This window comes from Dromiciops gliroides, chromosome 3 (assembly GCF_019393635.1).
Source record: "Dromiciops gliroides isolate mDroGli1 chromosome 3, mDroGli1.pri, whole genome shotgun sequence".
In the NCBI taxonomy this organism is placed as follows: Eukaryota; Metazoa; Chordata; class Mammalia; order Microbiotheria; family Microbiotheriidae; genus Dromiciops; species Dromiciops gliroides.
The window spans coordinates 592,210,526-592,231,201 of NC_057863.1; the positions used below are offsets into that span (position 1 = coordinate 592,210,526).

At 43.5% G+C, this 20,676-nt stretch overlaps 1 protein-coding gene across 1 annotated transcript; it reads right to left on the reverse strand.

The window, feature by feature from the left end:
• Nucleotides 1–1,837: 1,837 nt before the first annotated feature.
• Nucleotides 1,838–20,582, reverse strand: SF3A3 (splicing factor 3a subunit 3). The gene is made up of 17 exons (XM_043992174.1): nt 20,345–20,582; nt 19,992–20,039; nt 18,931–18,983; nt 18,717–18,822; nt 16,556–16,628; nt 15,978–16,069; nt 14,548–14,630; nt 13,498–13,636; nt 13,181–13,249; nt 12,564–12,631; nt 12,293–12,400; nt 9,274–9,343; nt 7,105–7,269; nt 6,908–7,018; nt 4,540–4,630; nt 3,606–3,661; nt 1,838–2,132 (listed from the first exon to the last, which is right to left on the reverse strand). The coding sequence occupies exons 1-17, from the start codon at nt 20,438–20,440 to the stop codon at nt 2,055–2,057; spliced, it is 1,506 nt and encodes a 501-aa protein (XP_043848109.1). The 5' UTR covers nt 20,441–20,582; the 3' UTR covers nt 1,838–2,054.
• Between the last annotated feature and the right edge of the window lie 94 nt (nt 20,583–20,676).

The window sequence follows — 20,676 nt, forward strand, 5'->3', positions numbered from 1 at the left end:
GATTATAAGGAGAAATGAAAAAAAGGTACATAAAATGCCGTGCCAGCCTTAAAGCTTGGCTTAGGGGGCAGCTATTATCAGTTAGGGTGAGGGAAATGCCCGAAGCTAAAGACAGAGAGCAGGGCTCAGTCATCCACAACCATCCGCTCTCAAGCCTTCAGGGGAAGAAGGGGCAGATCACGGCCTAAGGCCAGAAGAGGTCGCAGAGGCTCCTGTTAACTGAGTAGAGCAGAGAGAGGAGATCTGGGAACAAAGCTTGTAGGAAACAGAAGCAGAAGAGGGTTTAGGGGGTTGTCATCTCTGACGGCTTCATTTTACCTCAAGGAAACTGAAACCTAGAAGATCACATTCCTAGTAAACGGGAGGAGCAGAGCTTTAGAGATAGAAGGGGCTTCAGAAATCATTCAGGTCAATCTTCTTTCCTCTGACCCTCATTTTAGAGATGAACCTGAGGCCCAGAAGAGCAGCGACTGTGCTCACATCCCACGGACGACGGCAGGACAGGTAACACAGTAATGTATTATCTGTTCATAGGGAAGAGGCACCTGGCAGGTAGGAGCTCCCTAGATGAAATGGGATGATTCAAGACACATATATCAGAAAGGCCTAGAAAGACTTGAACTGATGTATAGTGAAGAGAACAGAAGCAGAAGAATGTTGTGCACAGTGACAGCAGTATTGTTGGATGAAGAACTGTGAATGAATGACCTAACTCTTCTCAGCAATACAGGGATCCAAGACAATCCCAAAGGACTCATGATAAAGCATACTAACCACCTCCAAAGAAAGAATTGCTATCGACTGAAAAAAAGACATTTATTTGGTGCCTATAGCTTACAAAGCATCAAGTTAGATGCTACAGTAGGTGAGTGAATTAGCTTTATCTTGGAAGGAAAGAGAAGACGACTCTCAGAAAGCTTTGCTGAACAGCCTCCAGTGGGGTGAGCAGGCAAGACCACCACAACAGTATCTTTCAAGATTATAAATCAATTGAGGGGCAGCTAGGTGGTGCAGTGGATAAAGCACTGGCCTTGGTTTCAGGAGGACCCGAGTTCAAACCTGACCTCAGACACTTGACACTTACTAGCTGTGTGACCCTGGGCAAGTCACTTAACCCTCACTGCCCCGCAAAATCAACCAACCAATCAATCAAGATACTTTCCAACATGAGTGAGAGAGGAATAGAGATTGAGGAGCTTATTTCCAACAAGAAAGGAGGAAAGCATGTTTGTCTTCTGTCATGGTCAGGAAACACAAACTGTCCTCAAACTGTAGCCTAGTCATCCTCCTGGAAGAGTGGGCAGAGGCTGGAGAAAGAAAAATGGGGCGGGCTAGACAATAAATATAAGGAAGAAAAGATCCGAGGAGCCCCAAAAGAATTCAGCCCTGTGTCAAGAGAGTGAAGAGCATATCGCTTTTGTATGTGCACCCCCAGGTGCCCTGCACACAGCAGGACGTTAAACGCTTGCTGATCGACTGAAATGTAGTTGTAGATCAGAGGCTCTTCCTGTATGAGGGGCACTGGGTCTGTGAAGAGGAAGGGGCTGCCAGTGCTCCAACAACTAAGCATGGGGCTGCCCAGGTGTCATTGGGAGAGAGGTCATCCAGTGAGAAGGGGCAGGAGAGAGGAGAGCAATGGTGCTTGGTGACTCCCTGAGGAGAGGCACTGAGGCAGCTCAGGGTTGGCTTCATGTCTGCTGATTTCTGGCATCCTGACAGTGTTCTTTCTTCTTTTTAACTTTTGACTTTCTAATCTAGGCATGGCAAAGTGACAGGAACTAGTGGCCTGAAGAACTGCCTTCCCTACCAAGCTTTAGGACATGTCACATTCAAATCAAGGCCAGTTTTTTTTTTTCTCCAGAATTCTTTTTAATATAAAACAACAGTTTAAACATATTTAAAACCTTCACTATATCCACATTTTTTGTCTTCACAAGACACATGGTAGAATGTTAGATCACGGAGCAGAGTCTTTGGGAACATGTGCTTGCATGTAATAGAAAAATGCCAAATCCCAGGATACTCAACCAGTCATGGAGCTTGTCCTCGAGGCACTAGAGTAGTCCCTGGCGTTTCAAGTCCTCATATGTTTTCTTATTTACAACATTTCCACTGGAATCCTCATACTCCTCCTAAAAGGGGGAGAAGAAAGAGAGAAGTGGCTTATTAAGCCCTGGGGAAAATGAGCATTTGGATGTTTGGAAATGGCCTCAAGTCACTTCTAGGCAATCTCAAGGCACATGAGTGAAACATGTTCTGCATGCTAGTAACCATCACTTGGTGTCTGCCTTGACATTTGCACTCGCCCTGCACCCCAAAGTCACCTCTCCAACTCCGTGATGGCAGCCTTGTTATCAATCATTACCTCTACATAGGAGCCATCCAGTCATGAGATATCCCTAACAAAGGCAGGTCTTGGAAAAGTATTCAGAACGCCTAGGGCAGGGGTTCCTAACTTGGGCCCTTGGGCTTACCTTAATAATATGACCGATCTCATTCTTAATCCCATGTATTTTATTTTGATGCATTAAAACCAGATTTCACTGGGCTGCCCAAGGAGTCCAGGACACAGAAAAGGTGAAGAAACCCTTGGGGGCGGCTAGGTGGCGCAATGGATAGAGCACCAGCCCTGGATTCAGGAGGACCTGAGTTCAAATCTGGCCTCAGACACTTGACACGTACTAGCTATGTGACCCTGGGCAAGTCACTTAATCCTCACTGCCCCACAAAAAAACCCAAAACAAAACAAAAAACACCCCAAAAAACCAAAACAAAACAAAAAGGTGAAGAAACCCTGCTGGAGGGCAACCACTCTCAACTTTTGTGGCGAATGGTTCACTCTGGCTGGGCAAAGGCCTTGCCAGATCACTGCTAACCCCCCTAGCAAACCCTTCCCAGAATGAATGGAAAGATGACACTATTTCTGAAGAAAGGCAAATGAGGTGACTTCTGGTTTTATGACATGCTTTGAGAATTCCTGATTTTACTGGTGTGGGGAATGCTAAGGAAGCAGGTCATTCCTTGGATGCCAGATGCAGAGCCCACCCACCACTGGGAAACCCTGCCAGTTTGGTGGGACTTGGCAGAGCTTTGATTCTGCTGGCATAGCCTCTGAAAACAGGCTTACCTCCATACTACAACAGGATACTGAAAGAAGGCAACAGTAGAGAGTTTATTATATATCCCAGGTAAATATCTAATTCATGTCAGAAACCAAAAGATGAACATTATCCCATTACAAACAATACTCTGGTAAGAGTTTAGCCTCAAAACTATTTGGATTGGGGCAGCTAGGTAGCGCAGTGGATAAAGCACCAGCCCTGGATTCAGGAGGATCTGAGTTCAAATCTAGACTCAGACACTTGACACTTACTAGCTGTGTGACCCTGGGCAAATCACTTAACCCTCACTGCCCCAAAAAAACAAAAACAAAAACTATTTGGATCACTGCCAGTTCAGTGGCTGTGATTGGAGGATCTTTGCTCCAATCGAGCGAGGAAAGGCCAACATCCTCAGCTCCCCCGATAAAAGGAGCTGGGTCTCAGCTACATAGTAGCATTCCTGACTGACTAAACTAATAGGCACCCCCAAATACGGCCACTTACCTCAGTGTCAGGCTGCCACCTTTCAGAAGCCTTCTGCAGTTTCAATTTGGCCCACACTATGAAACAATTAACAGCCATTAGCATTAACAGTATCCGGGGATGCTGGGCACTGGGACCCCAACACCACTTCAGAATCCAAGAGCTAGCTACATATCTGTTAGATCTTTGGTGTACTGGAAATAACGAAAACTGATATTAATGAATGTGGCCTTTACCAAGTCCTCCCACCTCTGTAAAGTAGGTCATCTTAGTCCCCTGTCCCCCCACACCCCACCCTGGCTGTGACTTCTTTGGCACAGGAGGAGCACCCACTCTGCCACTTCAAGTCTTTGAGAGCAGCCTGGAGCCTGACAGGCTAAGTGTCTTGTAGTTAACTGATAAGAAAGAAATGGCTGATGGCCAGCATGAGAGGGACCTTGGAAGAAGATGGCCATGTCACCTTGGGGTTCATAATAAAGGAAGGAAAACTGACTGCATGGTTAGTCAGGTACTTGAGAATGCTCCACTTTACCAAGCATGCTGGAACATGCCTGTAATTCCGGCCACTGGGAAGGCTGGGGCTGGTGGACCTGAGGAGCCGGGCTCAAGAGAATGAACACTGGTCCTGTGTCCACACTAAGTTTTGCATGGATATGTTGAATCCCCAGGAGCCAGAGGCCTCCAGGATGCTTAAGGAGGAGGAAATGGTTTCAGTGTGAAAAACAGAGTAGGTAAAAGCTCTTCTGCCCACTAGTAAGGGAGAGGGACTGGCAGAGGTATTCCCTATACTTCCAGACTGGCAAGATAAGAAAACAGACGGCTCCATCTTTCATAGGGCTGTACATTGTTGCTGTGGAGGCTGATTCACCACAGGTAGCCAAGGCAGTCAGTGGTAAAGGGAGTGTGTGTGTACTCAGTCTGTCCTAATACTTAGAGAGAACTTCAGGTTACTTACAAGAGACAGCATCCTCAATCTGGGTCACGTTAGCAAAGTGGGCTGTATTCGGTATGCCTAAGCACCTCATGCCGTGAGCATGACGCCACTCCTGGGAGGGAAGAACAACAGAAGGACAATGGGAAATGGTCCTAATTATACACAAAGCATTATTCTCACTTCATCCCTCAATCCTGAACTTTCCCCACTAATATCAGAGACAGTCAGTGTCCATAAGCAGAAAGACTTCAATTAACACCATAGGAAACAGATGATTCAAAAAAGTATTACACTTTGTCTGGCTCCTAACACTCTTCTTCCTAGAGGCACTCGTTGGTTAATATCAATGGGTTAAGGGCCAAGTTTTATAGGCCAACCCATCTTGTCAACAAATCTGTGCCATGACCACAGAATGGGAAGCAACATCATGGTGTAGCAAAAAGAATATTGGGGAGGGAATCAGCACACTGTCGTCTTAGTAACAGCTCACAACTAGCTGGCTGTGAAGCCATGGGCAAAGGAATTCCCCTTGTTGGGAATAAGTTCCTTCCTCTCATTCTATGACGCTAGTGGACCCTTCTAATCAACCTTGTGATGAGTCATTTTAAAATGCACTGTGGTTTCAAGAAGTGGGTGAGAGAGAAGGAGTGGTTAGATACAAACCTTTACCACTACTAGAAAAATAACCTGAAGTATTCCTTAGTGATGACTGGCCAATAATATTATCTTTTAAGCTCATTTCACTGTTGGTCTATGAAAGACCAGAAAATATAATAAAGATTATGTTGAGGGGCAGCTCGGTGGCACAGTGGATAAAGCACCAGCCCTGGAGTCGGGAGGACCTGAGTTCAAATGTGACCTCAGATACTTCACACTTACTAGCTGTCTGACCTTGGGCAAGTCACTTAACCACAATTGCCTCACCAAAAAAAAAAAAAAAAAAAAAAAAAAAAAAAGAGATTATATTGAATATGAACTGATGTGGATAGAGCACTGGCCCTGGATTCAGGAGGACCTGAGTTCAAAGCCAGCCTCAGACACTTGACACTTACTAGCTGTGTGACCCTGGGCAAGTCACTTAACCCTTATTCCCCTGCAAAAAAAGCAATTCAATACTAAGCCAGGTCTCTTGACTTTAAGTCTAATATACTTTCACCTTACTAAACTATTATCAGAAGCCTTTTTCTTCCTGGAAAAGTTTCTCCTAAGTAGCAGAAACAAATGAAATTAAGAAATTTAAGCTATTTTTTTGGCCATGGTAAAACCTTTCCTAACAAGGTGTTTTATGAATGCTACCTTGATGGAAAATGCTCTCCACATTCAGAAAAAACTAGAGTCTGAATTCAGATCGAATCATATTAGTTCCACTTTTGTTGTTGTTTCTTACTTTGTCCCCCTTTTCTGATTTTTCTCTTACAACACAACTACTGTGGAAATATGTTTAACATGACTGTAATGTATAACCTGTATCACATTGCTTGCTGGCTTCTGGAGGGGGGAGGGAAGGGAGGCTGGGAGAAAAATCTGGAACTCAAAAAATATCTTTACATGTAATTGGAAAAAAATTCTAAAAATCAAAATAAAGTATTTTTTAAAAAGAGCTGTTTCAGCATTCAGCAGCCTCCTCCACGTGATCATGTTTGTACCTACTTAATAAAGATCACGCTTGATTTTTACAATGTTAAAAAAAAAAAGAATGCTACCTTGAACACTGTCAGCCTTCCTATATGGCTAATTAAAAATGGCTTTGCTTTCTGTAGGAGGAAGGATATAGAAGTCCACAACAACCTCAGGGCTGGAGGTAGCAGGTATCTCGGCCTTTAATGGCACTGAAGAATCATAAAATGTTCTTAGGCAAGTATAAGACATAGGTATTGAGAAGGCAAAAAAGCCAAGGAAAAAGAAAGGGAATGAAGAAAAAGAAAGCAAATTCGAAGAAGTATAGGGATATTTGTATGGAAAGCCAGAGAATAACCTATACCATCCCTCCCTCATTTCCTCCCTTTGAAAAAACAGTAAATGACACAGGTGTAATGGTGCATGCCCGCCTCTCATAATCACTCACCCACACTGTTTGGCTTAACTGCTTTTGGGGAACATACTGATTGGTGGAGTCAGTGTTTGTTCTGTCTGGCCTATGTATGTTACCACCGAGAGGTTCACAGGGGAAGGCCCAGTAGGATGCCAGCTCCATAATGACCTCAGCTCTGACTCAGGACACTGCCACATTCCTGTGGCTCCAAGCACACTGTCTAAATGCCCTTCCTCTTCCCCCTTAACTCCACCTTAAGCCCACGTAGGAAGCAGCCACAAGTTGTCACCATTCAAAGTTTTTCCCTTCCTAGGCTTTGTTTTAATTTCTGGTGAAATAGGCCCCATGGCTCCTTACCGCAAAATGCCGCTGAAAGGCCTTGGGTCCTCGGTAGGTGTAGTTCCCACAGATCTCGCAGTTATAGTTTATGTTGAGGCCATGCAGCTTATACAACCAGTAGGGAATGGGCTGGAAGAAATGAGACACAGGACAGAGTAAGGCACTGAAGTGTGAAGAGAGGGCTGAACAGGCTCCTAAGCAGGGCAAACACTCACTTTGCCATCCCAACCCAGGGGCAAGTTTTTGGGGTTGTAGATAATTTCATTCTCTTCATCTTCACTTTCACTCTCACTTATTTGCTCTTCTTCTTCCTCCTCTCTTTCTTCTCCTGTCCGTGCTTGTTTGCGCTGTACATTTTCATGAGTGAGATGCCGCTGTTCCTAAAGGACAAGAAGATACTCTGATTAAAAACTAGGCAGGAGAAGTGCAGCCCAATGCCGGAGGACAAAGACAGTTACTGATGCACTATGGGTAGAACTGTGAAGCGATTCAGTCATTTTGGCACACCATTTGGAGTTGTACCCCAAAGTCACAAAACAGGGCACTTCTCTGACTCTAATTATGCCACCAATAGGAATATGCCCAAAAGAGATAAAGAGGAAAAGGACCCCATGTATAAAAATATTCACATGAGCACTTTTTGTTACATTCAAGAACTGGAAACTAAGGGGGGGGCGAGGGGGTTGCCCATCAACTGGAGAACAGCTAAATAAATTAAGGTATATAAGCATAATATTCACTGTTCAATAAGAAATGACAAAAGGATGGAGTCAGAGAAATGTGAGAATTCTAGTATATCCTGATGCAGAATGGAATAAGTAGACTGAGAACAACTGATATAATAACATGGGGGTGGGGCAGGGCGGTAATACTTTGAAAGACTTAAGAACTCTGATCAACCACAGCTCCAAAGAACTAAGTAACAATGAAGCACACTACCTACCAGCTGATAGGAAGGACAGACAAGTTACAGAATAGGAAACAATATTTCCAGACATGGCCAATGCATGAATCAGTTTTACTTGCCTATACTTGTTATGCAAAAGTTAGGTTTTTATTTTTTAATAGGGGGAAGGGCATTGGGGGAAAGGTGGGTTAAGAGTAGTGTTGCCCCCCAAAAGGGACAAAAAAAAGTGTTACTAAAGTAAAAGCAAAGGAGGGAAGAGGAGGAAAACAAAAAAGTTGGACAGCTTTGAAAATGAATTGAATTTATCAATTTTCAAAAAACTAATGGTATACATAAGACTCATATATCCTTTTTTCTGTTCTCTGCATATGTAAATGTTCATGTCTGTCAAGTTCAAACTAGCAACAACAAAAAAAGATAAATACATTTGGGGGGGGGGGCAATGAGGGTTAAGTGACTTGCCCAGGGTCACACAGCTAGTAAGTGTCAAGTGTCTGAGGCCCCATTTGAACTCAGGTACTCCTGACTCCAGGGCCGGTGCTCTACCCACTGCGCCACCTAGCTGCCCCGATAAATACATTTTTAACAAGGTTATTTAGGTGGCATAGTGGGTAGAATGCAAAGCCTGGAGTCAAGAAGTTCCAAGTTCAAATCTCCCTCAGATACCTGCTGTTTATGTGACCCTGGGTAAGTCACTTAACCTCAGCTTCAGTTTGGGGAGACTAATAGCACTTATCTTCACAGGGTTGCTGTGAAGATCAAATGAGATAATGTATAAAGTGTTTTGCAAACCTTAAATCACTATATATCAGTGCTAGCTATTGTTATTATTGAGGGGAACTTCTCCAAACTTGCCAAAGTCTTTGGAACCCTCATGTTCAAGGACAGGGATTTAAGGACACCTCTTCAAAATTGTTGTAGCAGCTGTCATTTTATTTTCTGGTAGGACAAGGACTACAGGTGTTTTAAAAAGAGGAAACAACTAACTGGATTTATCTGATCCAAAGTTTCAGAGCTTCCTGCCAGCGTCTATCGCCTAATCTGGGAGGAAAAAGCCCCAGATTCTAGTGATTCCCTTAAAATCCTTTATGTAGGGATCAGACTGCCTTAGGCAAAGGCATAGAAACCTCACCCTTACAAAGATCAGAGCTTGTTCAGAAACCAAATGGTCTCTCATTCCCAAGACACCTCTTGAGTGGAAATGTGGCCTGCTCTCCTAAGTGTAGAGGCAGATGATTCCCTAAAATCAGAAACTAAACAAAGATTTGCCATCTGGTTATGCTTGGGAAGACTGGCAACTCAGGTTGTACCAAGATCAGTGAGGAGAGCTTGAAGTTGTCCAAGGAGAACAACCTTTTGACATCGATAAGCCCCTCTCTTTTTGTTTAACTGTCTAAGCACAAAGAGTGATATGGGTGGGTGGCCTTTCAGTGGATGCTACTTTGTAGTCACATTACTTTCAGAGTTACATACTCACCCCAAGAATCTCTACATATTCATAGATCTGGGCTTCAAGGAAAGCAATGTCTTTATTCCTCTCAGTGTCCCTGTGAACAAGAAGTGATCCAGGTCATGAAGGGAATTGAAATCTTCCATAGAACAATGATATAATGGGGATTCTCTGTGGCCTAATTCAACTCAAGTCTAGCAATGCTTCCACTTAGTACCTCACTCCCTATAAGTGAATATTTCCTTTAGAGAAGTAATTGTTAAAATCTTAAAAACTCTAACCATCTAAACCCCTAATGGGTTAATAAAACAAGACCATGGAATCTTCAAGAAATCTGAAAATAGAAAAGGACCTACATGTACAAAAAATATTGATAGCAGCTGTTTTCTGATGGCAAAGAATTGGAAATTGAGGGGATACTCATCAATTAGGGAATGGCTGGACAAATTCTAGTGTGTGATTAAGATGGAATACTATTGTGCTATAAAAAATGATGAGCAATGGGGGCAGCTAGGTGGTGCAGTGGATAAAGCACCAGCCCTGGATTCAGGAGGACCTGAGTTCAAATTCAGCCTCAGACACTTGACACTTACTAGCTTTGTGACCCTGGGCAAGTCACTTAACCCTCCCCCTGCCTCCAAAAAAAAAGAAATGATGAGCAAGATACTCTCAGAAAAACCTGGGAAAACTTATGAGCTGATACAAAGTGAAATGTACTGTATACAAAATAACAGCAATATTGTGTTTTTTTTTTCTTGTGGGGCAATGAGGGTTAAGTGACTTGCCCAGGGTCACACAGCTAATAAGTGTCAAGTGGCTGAGGCCAGAATTGAACTCAGGTCCTCCTGAATCCAGGGCACCACCCAGCTGCCCCATAACAGCAATATTGTAAGATGATCAGTTGTGAATGACTTAGCTATCTCAGCAATACAATGAATGATCCCAGAAAACTCTGAAGGATTTATGATGAAAAATGCTATCCATCTCCAGAGAAAAAACTGATGGTGTCTGAATACAGATTGAAGCATAAATTTTAAAAATTCATTTTTCTTTATTTTGGGGGGGGTCTGTTTTCTTTCACAACATGACTAATATAGAAATGTTTTGCATGACTGCACATGTATAACTTACACTGAACTGCTTGCCTTCTCAAAGTGGGGTGGGGATGGAGGGAAAGGATTTGGAACACAAAATTTTTAAAATGGATGTTAAAATTGTTTTTACATGTAATTGGAGAAAAAGAAAATGCTAAATAACATGAGACATCCAAAAAAAAAAAGAAAGAAAGAAATTTGAAAACAATGTCCCAGAGGGCAATGACTACACTTACCAATGACAACAGAGAACATTAGGACACAGGGTAAGCAAGTCATTGACCTATCACCACCACTGAACAGACCAAAATGGAGTCATTGCTGACCTTTTCCTTTCTTTTTCTTTCCTCCCTCATATCTAAAGTTCCCCTTCCCATCCTTCTCTTCATATATACAGCCACTTGAAGCCTAGTGCTCAGAAACCTTTGGTGGTTGTCTATTATCACTAGAATAAGATACAAACTCTTTAATCTGAACTTGAACATGGCACCAATTTACCTTTCCAGATTTACCTTACATTATACGCCTTAGCACAATCTATGTCACCACCACAGTGGACTGTAAAATAAAACCCAATTCCCTCAATCACCATGACAAGTCTAGCCAACATGCATGGACACAAGCCATCCTTGACATCAGAAATGCACTTTTTTCCTCCTCCACGCCTCTCAGAAACCTCTTTGCCGCTCAGCTCAGGTGAAGCCCCTCCCTTGGGAAGTGTGCATGCAGGAGTGCATACTCTTTCTCACACCCCCTCCCCCAAATTCTCTTAATTTGTGCACGAGCTCTCTTTTGCCTCACACCTCCAAACTCCATATTATGCTCATCTGGGTACTTATTGAATCCCTCTCGAAGACTAAACTTGTCCAGGAGACAGAGGGGGCTTTGTTTTTGTCTTTCCCCTCAAGTGCCTTGCTTCAGGTTGATGCTTAGTAAATGTTTGCTAAATTCAATTTATTTACCATTTCTAGTTAATCAAGGTAATATTTGTATAGCAGTCTGGGGTCAACTCTAAATTAAACAAGTATAAATTTATCTGTCTGGGAATATTAATATAGCTTTCCTCCAGTAGTGTAGATACTTAGCAAGTGCCCATCACTATGGATCAGTGATAGCAAAACAAACACTTCTTTATTTTGTCATTATAATTTCATTAAAAATTTTTTTCCCCCAATTACATATAAACTTATTTTTCTCCCCCCCTTCCTGAAGCCAGCAGGCAATCTGATATGTTATACATTACAGCCATGTTAAACATATTTCCACATTAGTCATGTTGTAAGAGAAGAATCAGAAAAGGAAAAAAAAACCAACAACACAAGAAAGAATAGGGGCAGATAGGTAGCACAGTGGACAAAGCACCGGCCCTGGATTCAGGAGGACCTGAGTTCAAATTCAGCCTCAGACACTTGACACTTACTAGCTGTGTGACCCTGGGCAAGTCACTTAACCCTCACTGCCTCACCCAAACAAACAAAAACAAAGAAAGAAAGAATAAACAAAAAAGGAACAACAAAAGTAAAAATAGTATGCTTCAATGTGCATTCAGACTCCATGGTTCTTTTTCTGAATGTAGAGACCATTTTCCATCATGAGTCTTTTGACATTGTCTTGGATCACTGTATTGCTGAGAAGAGTTAAATCTATCACAGAAAACAAACACTTCTAAACCTGCCTTTTAATTAAATAGCAATGAAAATGACTCATTTATAAAACTTTAATATACTCCGGGGGGGGGGGTTCAATTAGCCAAGTCCTATTATCCCCATTTATACATGAGGGGTTTGAGCCTCGGAGGTGAATGACTTGCCAATGCATCAAAGCTGGGATTTAAACCCAGATCTTTTGCTTCTAAGTCCAATGCTCCCTCAACTACATCATACAACCTGCCAGGAAAGAGGACCAGGACAGAACCAACTGTACCAGGGGACACAAATTACCAGGTCACTCACCTCTTGGTTCCCTTTGATTTGGGATTCTTAGCAAAAAGAGAAGAGTCAAGTGATTCCAGGGACTTGCCCTTAGTGCTGAACAGCCTTTGGGCTCGCTCTTCCAGTGTACTGTGAAAAGACAAAGGCTTCCCTAGTCATTACACCGAGCAGTGTCACCTGCAATGGGCTAGTTTTATAGTTATCAGACAAATGTCAATTAAGCCCCTCTAAAGATTATGGTGACCAAGTGGAGAAAGGGAATATTGTGCAGCTACAGATTCCCGATTCTTACCCGCCACATTTCAGTCCTAAAGCCAAGAGTGCAGATTTCAGTCTGTCCAGACCCAAGGAGGCCAACTCCTGTAAAACAGAGGGATGAGTTGGGATGCTGAAGAAAATGACTCCTGAGACCAAATGCTATCCTAGCAGAATTGGGTGTGGGTACTAGCAAATACGGTAAATACTCTACATTTTAGTAAGTCACTTCATGTATTGTTATGGCTGAAAACATTCGTCAGCTTGTGGCCAACCTTCTGTTGAGAAATCTTGATGCACTTGACCAAGTTAGTCCTCAAATGTCACACACATAGTCCCACATTCATCCAGCATGTGAAGCCTGTCTGAACTGGGAGGACCTGCTTGAACCTGAAATCCCAGGGTGCTCTCCACATCATGGTGAAGCAACACTGAAGTTAATAATACTACTACCACATATGCATATGGCACTTTACAATTATTCAAGTGTATATAAACACATTAGCCCGTTTGATTTTTCCTTATCTTCTGCACATGCCCAATCCTAGAAAATCTTGTGGGGTTTTTTGAATTGCAAAGAAAAGAATGTGTTATAAACAAACAAGAGTGGCTGGTTAGTCTGTGAGACAGACTGGAGAATTACAGAAAACATACCTCCCAGGAGGAAAATGCAGAGAGGTCAAGATGGGCTCCAGCGTGGGTCAGTGCACTGCTTGTCTCTTTCTGCCAAAAAAGACAACAAGGAATCTTATTAATAGCCAGCTCTAGGGCAGAAGCAATGGATCCCTCCCACCTTCACATATACAAGTCTTAGGAATGAGCTCCAAAAGAAACCATAAAAGAGAACCAGATTTCATAAAACTACAGGGCAGAGAATGAGCATGAAAGGACCATCTATTATAAGGCCCCTTACTAAAGTGCAAAGGGCAGGAGTTATGAAGAAGTTTCCTGATAGAGCCCCTCCAGCTCACCGGCCAGCCTGGGAAGGTACCATTGTCCCACTTCTTCTCAAATTCATTCTGAATCTTCCCAAACAGTTCATTCTGGTCCTGTAGGGGCTTCACCCTATCTGTGTAGTCCTGGAGGTACTCAAGCAGCATCTCTAGGTACCTAACAGAGAGAGACTCAGTTAGATAAAGTTACGGGTGGTGATGGAGGTGACAAAGCAAAGCCACATCTTGTTTCCCACTGAGGTATAGGCCTCGCCTCATCAATGCAGCCACAGCCCCAAAGACACAGAGCCCTAAGCACGAGATCATTAAACTGCTCATGCAGTATGGTAACGAAGCAGCAGGTTAGGCCTAAGATGACAAGTCATATCCCATCATTGTGCCATAATAAATGACAAAAGGGAGATTCAGAAAAACCCAAGAAGACTTGCTTAAATTGATACAGACTGAAGTGAGCAGAGCTAGGAGAACAATTCATACAATGACTACGACACTATAAAGAAAAACATCCTCCCAGACTGATGAGGAGACCCACTTCTTGGCAGGATGGACAAGAGGTGCAGACGAGATAGCTTCAGACATGGCCACGGTTCTCTTAATTGTACTTATTCGTTACAAGAGAAGGCTTTTGTTTGGGGGAAGGGGAATAGAAAGAAGAGAGGGATAGTAATTTTAAAAAAAGAAAGGTGCATCAATGACTATTTAAAAAATGCATGGTAAAGAACATGGAAGTTCAGAAGGGGACACAGACAAGCAAGGCAGTATTTAAATTGAACATGTTAAATTTAACATAGACTGCAAAAACCAAGCTGTGCATGAGATTCAGTTTCATATAAAATCATTTTTCTCCCTATTCTTTATATACAGAAGTATTCATGTTTGTCAAGTTCATCGTAATTTTAAAGTATATTCATTCTGCCAAGACTGGTAGAGTATAAATGTTCTAAAATTTATTTTTTAAGAGTTTCAAATCCCCCTATAACCAGAAGCCAGAAGCACTCAGAGAACAGCCAGGGTTAGAATTTAGCTTCTAATTAAAAAAAACAAGCCAAGAAGCTTGACAATGCTCACCTCTTGTACTCGGCATTCTTCCTTTCCTTGGGAATATCAAATAACTGGTCAAAGATAGACAGGTATGTGATATAATCCAGTTTCTGAAAATAACAGATGAGCCTTAATTAAGCTGGGTGTGCAGAACTCAAGAAATAGCCTCATCAATTCTATACATGATCCCATTTGAGAGCTCAATGTAACAAAGTACAACTTTGAGTCTCTCTTCTTGTGCAATTTTTCCAACATTCAATCCCTGAACTACTTTAGCGGGCAACGTCATAGTCTGTACATTTATAGGAGAAGCAGGCACAGCGACCAAAAAAAAAAATTATAGAACCAAACCAAGATTTCCTTAACTTTTAGGAACCTGATTTAAGTTTCTTCTCAATTCTGATCTTAATGTTTACATTCTTCACTTGTGAGTTATTATTTGTCAACTTTTTTGCAATTTAAGTTTCTGAGCACCTAAGTCAGTGACTTTTACAAAGAAGGGTTTTTTGGTAAACAGTTGTTGAATTGAATTCGTATTTCTTTTTTTTTTTTTTTTAGTGAGGCAATTGGGGTTAAGTGACTTGCCCAGGGTCACACAGCTAATAAGTGTTAAGTGTCTGAGGCCAGATTTGAACTCAGGTACTCCTGACTCTAGGGCCAGTGCTCTATCCACCGCACCACCTAGCTGCCCCTGAATTTGTATTTCTAACAACTATATTGTAAACTCCTTAAAGGTATAGTCCATGCTTTTGCCCTGACCATCCCCTTGTTTCCCATCCTACTGCTACACCCTGGGGACCACCAGAATTCCAGACACCTCACCCTGAGGGATTTAAGCCACTCCTACTTTGGGGCCTGTGTTGTCCTGACTGGGAAGTGTATGGGCACAAACCCACAGGGTTAGATGGCCCACCATATCTAGCCAACCTTCTGTCCTGTCCTTCCCCTCCCTTCCATTTAGCCTGCCTAAGAATATTGTAGTCTCCCTTTCCATCTCCCTCTAGGAATCATAATCAAATCTAGACTATCACTGCTACTGGAAAAGGCATGTCACCTTCTCTATGGTTCCAATTGTCACCCCTCTGATTTCCCCAACCAACATCCCCATTCAGCTGCCACTGGTGCCAACCACTTCTCCGTACTTATCTTCCCCTCTCAGAATCCTTGAGGAAGGGACTACCCCACTCTCCTACTGGTAGTCTCAGCTCTTAGTAGTGTTTAGCACATAGGAAGTGCTAATAAGGGCATTTTCCTTCATGCTTTATGTCTTTGTGGTCCCCATAGCCCAGCACATTATCTTGTACATAATAAGCACATGTTATGTATTCTTTTCATTTCTAATGTGGAGCTCATTCCAAAAGTGCCTATCACATCTCCAATACAGGATTCAGTCAGTATGCCCCGTCCCACCTCTCTAATCCACTTCTGTGAATCATAACTGCTCTCTAATATCTTACCTCAGATGCTTTCAAGTTAATGTACTTAAGGTAGCAGTCATGAAGATCCAGGTAGCGGCCATATCCTTCTTCATCTGTGAACTCCACCAAGTCTGAGGAAACCAGAGAGGACAGTTGCCCCACATAAATGAAAAACAATCCCTTACACAAAACCTCTCTCATCAGCCTATTCATTTAGGCTGTTTGTTTCTTCACTAGACAGAAAGGTCCATTCACAAAGGTGTCCCCTGCTGCTTCTGGGGTAAGCTGACCACAACACGCTGAAAAGCTTTCCAAGCCACCAAAGCTAAGTGAGCTCTGGAAGAAAAGGTCCTAGGCAGCAACTTCCAACTCAAAGAGTCCTGATTTGACTCAGGTGAATACAGAAACTGATGCCAACTGCCTCCAAAGTGATGTCCCCCCCCACAGCAATGCACCAAGCCAAGATTTCCCCTCACTAGACACATAGTCTGAGGGAGCTAACGCACATTTCTCTGGGAGACTGTTTTCCAAAGCTGGCGAGGGCAGCTGCAACCACACATAAACTGGCTGAATGTTTGCTATATTTCTGCTAAAATGAACCATGAAACCCCACTTACTTTGTGCTTCTTCGCTAGGATTTTCTCTGGCTTTCAGGAGCTCCTCAAATTCCACTGACATTGGCACACAAATCTGAAAAGATAAAGTACAAAGCCCAGATGGCTCTTTCATTTCCTTTGAACAAAAGCAACAATGTCTTATTTGTGGGGCTCTGTATGTAGTGTGGCTTCCAGCATTGTCTTTGACCATAATCCATCCCAGCAAGGTGCCTGAGTGAAATCTGAGCCTTTCCTCTTCTTCCTATCCTAACCAGGCCTTACCCTCTGCCTTCCAAACCCTCAATGACATCTGACCAAACAATTCAAGCTCAGGAGGTTGGGCCTGCTCAGTAGATGCACACTGAGGACTGTCTTCTCCTCTAATTAGGAACATGAGCTCCCTGACAGCACTTTGATGTTCTTTGCTTTCTTTTCTTTTTGTATCCGCAGCACCTAGTACTTGGTACTTAGTTTTGTTTGGCACAAAGTAAGCACTCTTAATTACTTTTCTGTTCATGTGCTCACAACCAGAAAAAAGGTGACAACACAGAATGCTAAGAACAACTTCCTGCTGGCAGATGTGTTTCCCTAGGTCTGAAGGTATCTTCACAAAGCTTTTCAGCTTCAGCATCTTCCTGGTTTGTCATTCCCACTAACACCAACTTAGTCTGAGTCCACATTGCCTTATTGGTTCCTGCTGCCAATTTGGCCTGCACATCACTGGTAGATTACCTTTTCTAATTTATGTTTCACTTATATAATAACCTTCCTCAAAAGTCTTTAATAGGGGGCAGCTAAGTGGCGCAGTGGATAAAGCACCAGCCCTGGATTCAGGAAGACCTGAGTTCAAATCCAGCCTCAGCCTCAGCCTCAGCTACTTGACACTTACTAGCTGTGTGAACCCAGGATAAGTCACTTAACCCTCATTGCACTGCAAAAAAAAAAAAAAAGCCTTTGATAGTTCATTTCCTACAAGATGAAATTCAAGGCTCTATAGTCTGACCTCAAACTCCCTTTCCTCCTCTTCTACTAAAATCCAACAGGTCCTTCCACTCAAGGCTGCTTAGTCACTGTTCCTCGAACATATCCTGTTTATTTTCATTTTTGCACCTTTTCTCATAATGCTCCCTCACCCTAGAATTCCCTTCCCACATCCCTCTACTGAACCATCCTTTAAGGACAAGTTCAAGTGTCCATTCTTGAAAGCAGCTTTCCCTTTCCTCCACCCCCATCTTTTTCTTGCCTCTAAATACCTGCAGCCCTTACTGCCTGGATCCCCAGAAGCATGCAAGGCCAGAGCCAGAGGGTTCATAGTAGTCATCCAATCCAACCACCTCATTTTTCAGATCCAAAAATTGAGGCCTAGAAATATGAAGTGGTGACTTGCTCAAAGCCACAGAGCCCATTAGTGCCCAAACCGAATTAAGCCCTGTTCTCCCGGCTCTAAGGGAAAGACGCCTGAGCCAAAGTCAACATTGCCCAGTGTACCATGGCTGTCTCCTGTCCGGTACTTAAATGTCTCTCTGCTCCCTCAGTCTGCTCTTTCAGGGCAAAAACCAAGTGTTAAACTTCTTTTGTTTCTTCTGAAGTACACACATATAATAAGCATTCAACAAATACTGTGATCTCCACCCTGTGACGTAGGTACCACAGCTATTATTATCTCTATTTTACAGATGGAGAAACTGAGGCTTGGAGAGGATAAATTACTTTCCTATAGTCAAATAGCTAGTAAATAGCAGGATTTGAACACCACTCTTCCTCACTTCAAGTACTCTATTGTGCCACTATACCAAAATGTGTCATACTATAATAACAATAATGAAAAGTAATTTTATATTAATACATAATACAATTTTACAGGAAAACATGTCAATGTAGCAAACTAGGAAAGATGGAGACAATAGTTGCCAAAGTCTGCCTTACACTGATACATGTACCACTTGCTCAGTTATTATAGATCAGCTCATTAAAAGGTACAGATACTAGCTGTGTGACCCTGGGCAAGTCACTTAACCCCAATTGCCTCACAAAAAAAAAAGGTACAGATTAGATAACTGATGAGTAAAAACAAACCAAAGAGCAGTTATGTCCCTCCTCCAGGCTGCTTCTTCCTGTAGTATCCCTTGGCTCACTCTGAAAGTATATGCCACTTACTTCATTAACAACCCTTAGGGCTTACCTCATTTGGGTGCTTCCGATGGAATTCTTTTATCTGTTTGAGTCTATTATAGAATTCTGCAAATTCATTTGGTCCTGAAATAGCACTGAGTTCCTCCTTTCTTAATCTGAAATTACCAGAAGGATCAAAAGAGCAAACAAGAGATCAGGGTTCATAGTTTAATTGACGCGGGCTCCCCAGAAGCACCCACATGTGGCCCAGCCCTACCACTTACCCATCCTTGTCATCATACAAATCTCTCAGGTTCCCACTGACTTCCATATACCTCTAAAAGGAAAAAAAAAAATTTAAAAATTAAAATTAAAAAACCCCACTCCATCAACATAAAGCAGTTTCTGTTGCCACAGCTGGATAGCCAACGAAGATTCTTCAGTGATAATCCAAGATAAATGAAGGGGCACTAAGACATCAGTAGGCAGTGGAGATATTGTTTATGACCTAATTTGAGGAGGAAAGTCTATTCGCCATTCAAATGCTTTCTCTATTAGGCCATTACCATTTGCTAATGTTTCTTTTTTTTTTTAAAGAAAATTTTTTTTGGCCCAGAACGTAGCTGAAATCTAACTAACTAGAAAGTTAAAAGCACTAAGTTCATTAGAAACTTTTTATATGCAAGGCTAACGGACAACAGATGGGATGAAATTTGTATATAAAAGGAGGGGGCTAAGAAACAAGCAGCTACTAATTAATTAACTGATTAAGAAGGAAGATAGCCTTGGTGGTCCCATAGTAGTAGTAATGGTGGTGGTAACAGTAAAAATAACAATTTTTTTTTTTAGTTTATTTTTTTGGTGAGGCGACTGGGGTTAAGTGACTTGCCCAGGGTCACACAGCTAGTAAGTGTCAAGTGTCTGAGGCCGGATTTGAACTCAGGTCCTCCTGAATCCAGGGCTGGTGCTCTTTTTTTTTTTTTTTTTAGTGAGGCGATTGGGGTTAAGTGACTTGCCCAGGGTCACACAGCTAGTAAGTGTTAAGTGTCTGAGGCGGGATTTGAACTCAGGTACTCCTGAATCCAGGGCCAGTGCTCTATCCACTGCGCCACCTAGCTGCCCCTGGTGCTCTTATCCACTGCACCACCTAGCTGCCCCCAAAATAACAATTTTTAAAAATTTATTTTCAGGGGCAGCTAGAGTAGGCGCAGCCCCGAAGGCGCTCACGGTCTCGTGGGGAGACCATAGGCGGAGAGCTAAGTACGAGAAAGTCAGGACACGGACTGCAGGACGGTGCCTGCCCTCCGGGGGCTTACACTCGGACCCTCCAGACCCCAGCACTCACATCCTGCATAGCCCTCGTGCGATGGTCGGAGTTGATCTGGTCCCGGAGCTGAAGTGGAAAGAGACACAGACCAGGTTAGCCTCAACCTCCCCCCCGGGATCCTCTGCATCGCCCCTCCTCCTGGCCGCGGATCCTCCCCCCCCCCCCAGGCGGGAGCGGGACAGGCGCGCAGGCGAGCTGCAACCCTCAGGGGCGCCCCACCCCACGAACCAGATATTGGGCTCTGGGTTATAGGGGAGGCGGGATCCCGGGGCTAGGTGGGGGCCAGGGAGGGGGAGGGACAGGATCCCGGATGTGGCCGCTTTCCCCCCCCCTTCCCTCTTCGCCTGGTTGCCCTCACTCCGGCCGCTCACCGTAGACTTCTTAATGAGCATCTCCTTGGCCATGACGTCCATGAGCCGCTCTTTCTCTTCATGGTAGCGCCGCTGCTGCTCCAGGATCGTCTCCATCTTGCCCCCGCCACCTCCACCTCACACAGCCGCCACGACCGGAAGTTGTAGCAGCCGCCTGTGCGTCTCAGCGCGCTCTACCGCCCGCGCCTCTCACCCCGCAACACCAAGGTTCCGCCCCCGCCGGAAGTCCTTGCCCTGGAGCGGGGAGGGGAAAGGGAACAATAAAGGGAGAAGCACCGAGAGGAGCAGGAGGCTCGGGCTGGGGCGACAGCGCCCCCTGCTGGTCATGCGGA

Excerpts from the sequence above, each read along its gene's own strand:
- SF3A3 (XM_043992174.1), bottom strand. The coding sequence starts at position 20,440 with ATGGAGACGATCCTGGAGCAGCAGCGGCGCTACCATGAAGAGAAAGAG. Across the intron at positions 13,637-14,547 it reads AAGAATGCCGAGTACAAGAG|GTACCTAGAGATGCTGCTTG; the intron begins GTGAGCATTGTC and ends TCTCTCTGTTAG. Across the intron at positions 12,632-13,180 it reads CTGCATTTTCCTCCTGGGAG|GAGTTGGCCTCCTTGGGTCT; the intron begins GTATGTTTTCTG and ends TCTGTTTTACAG.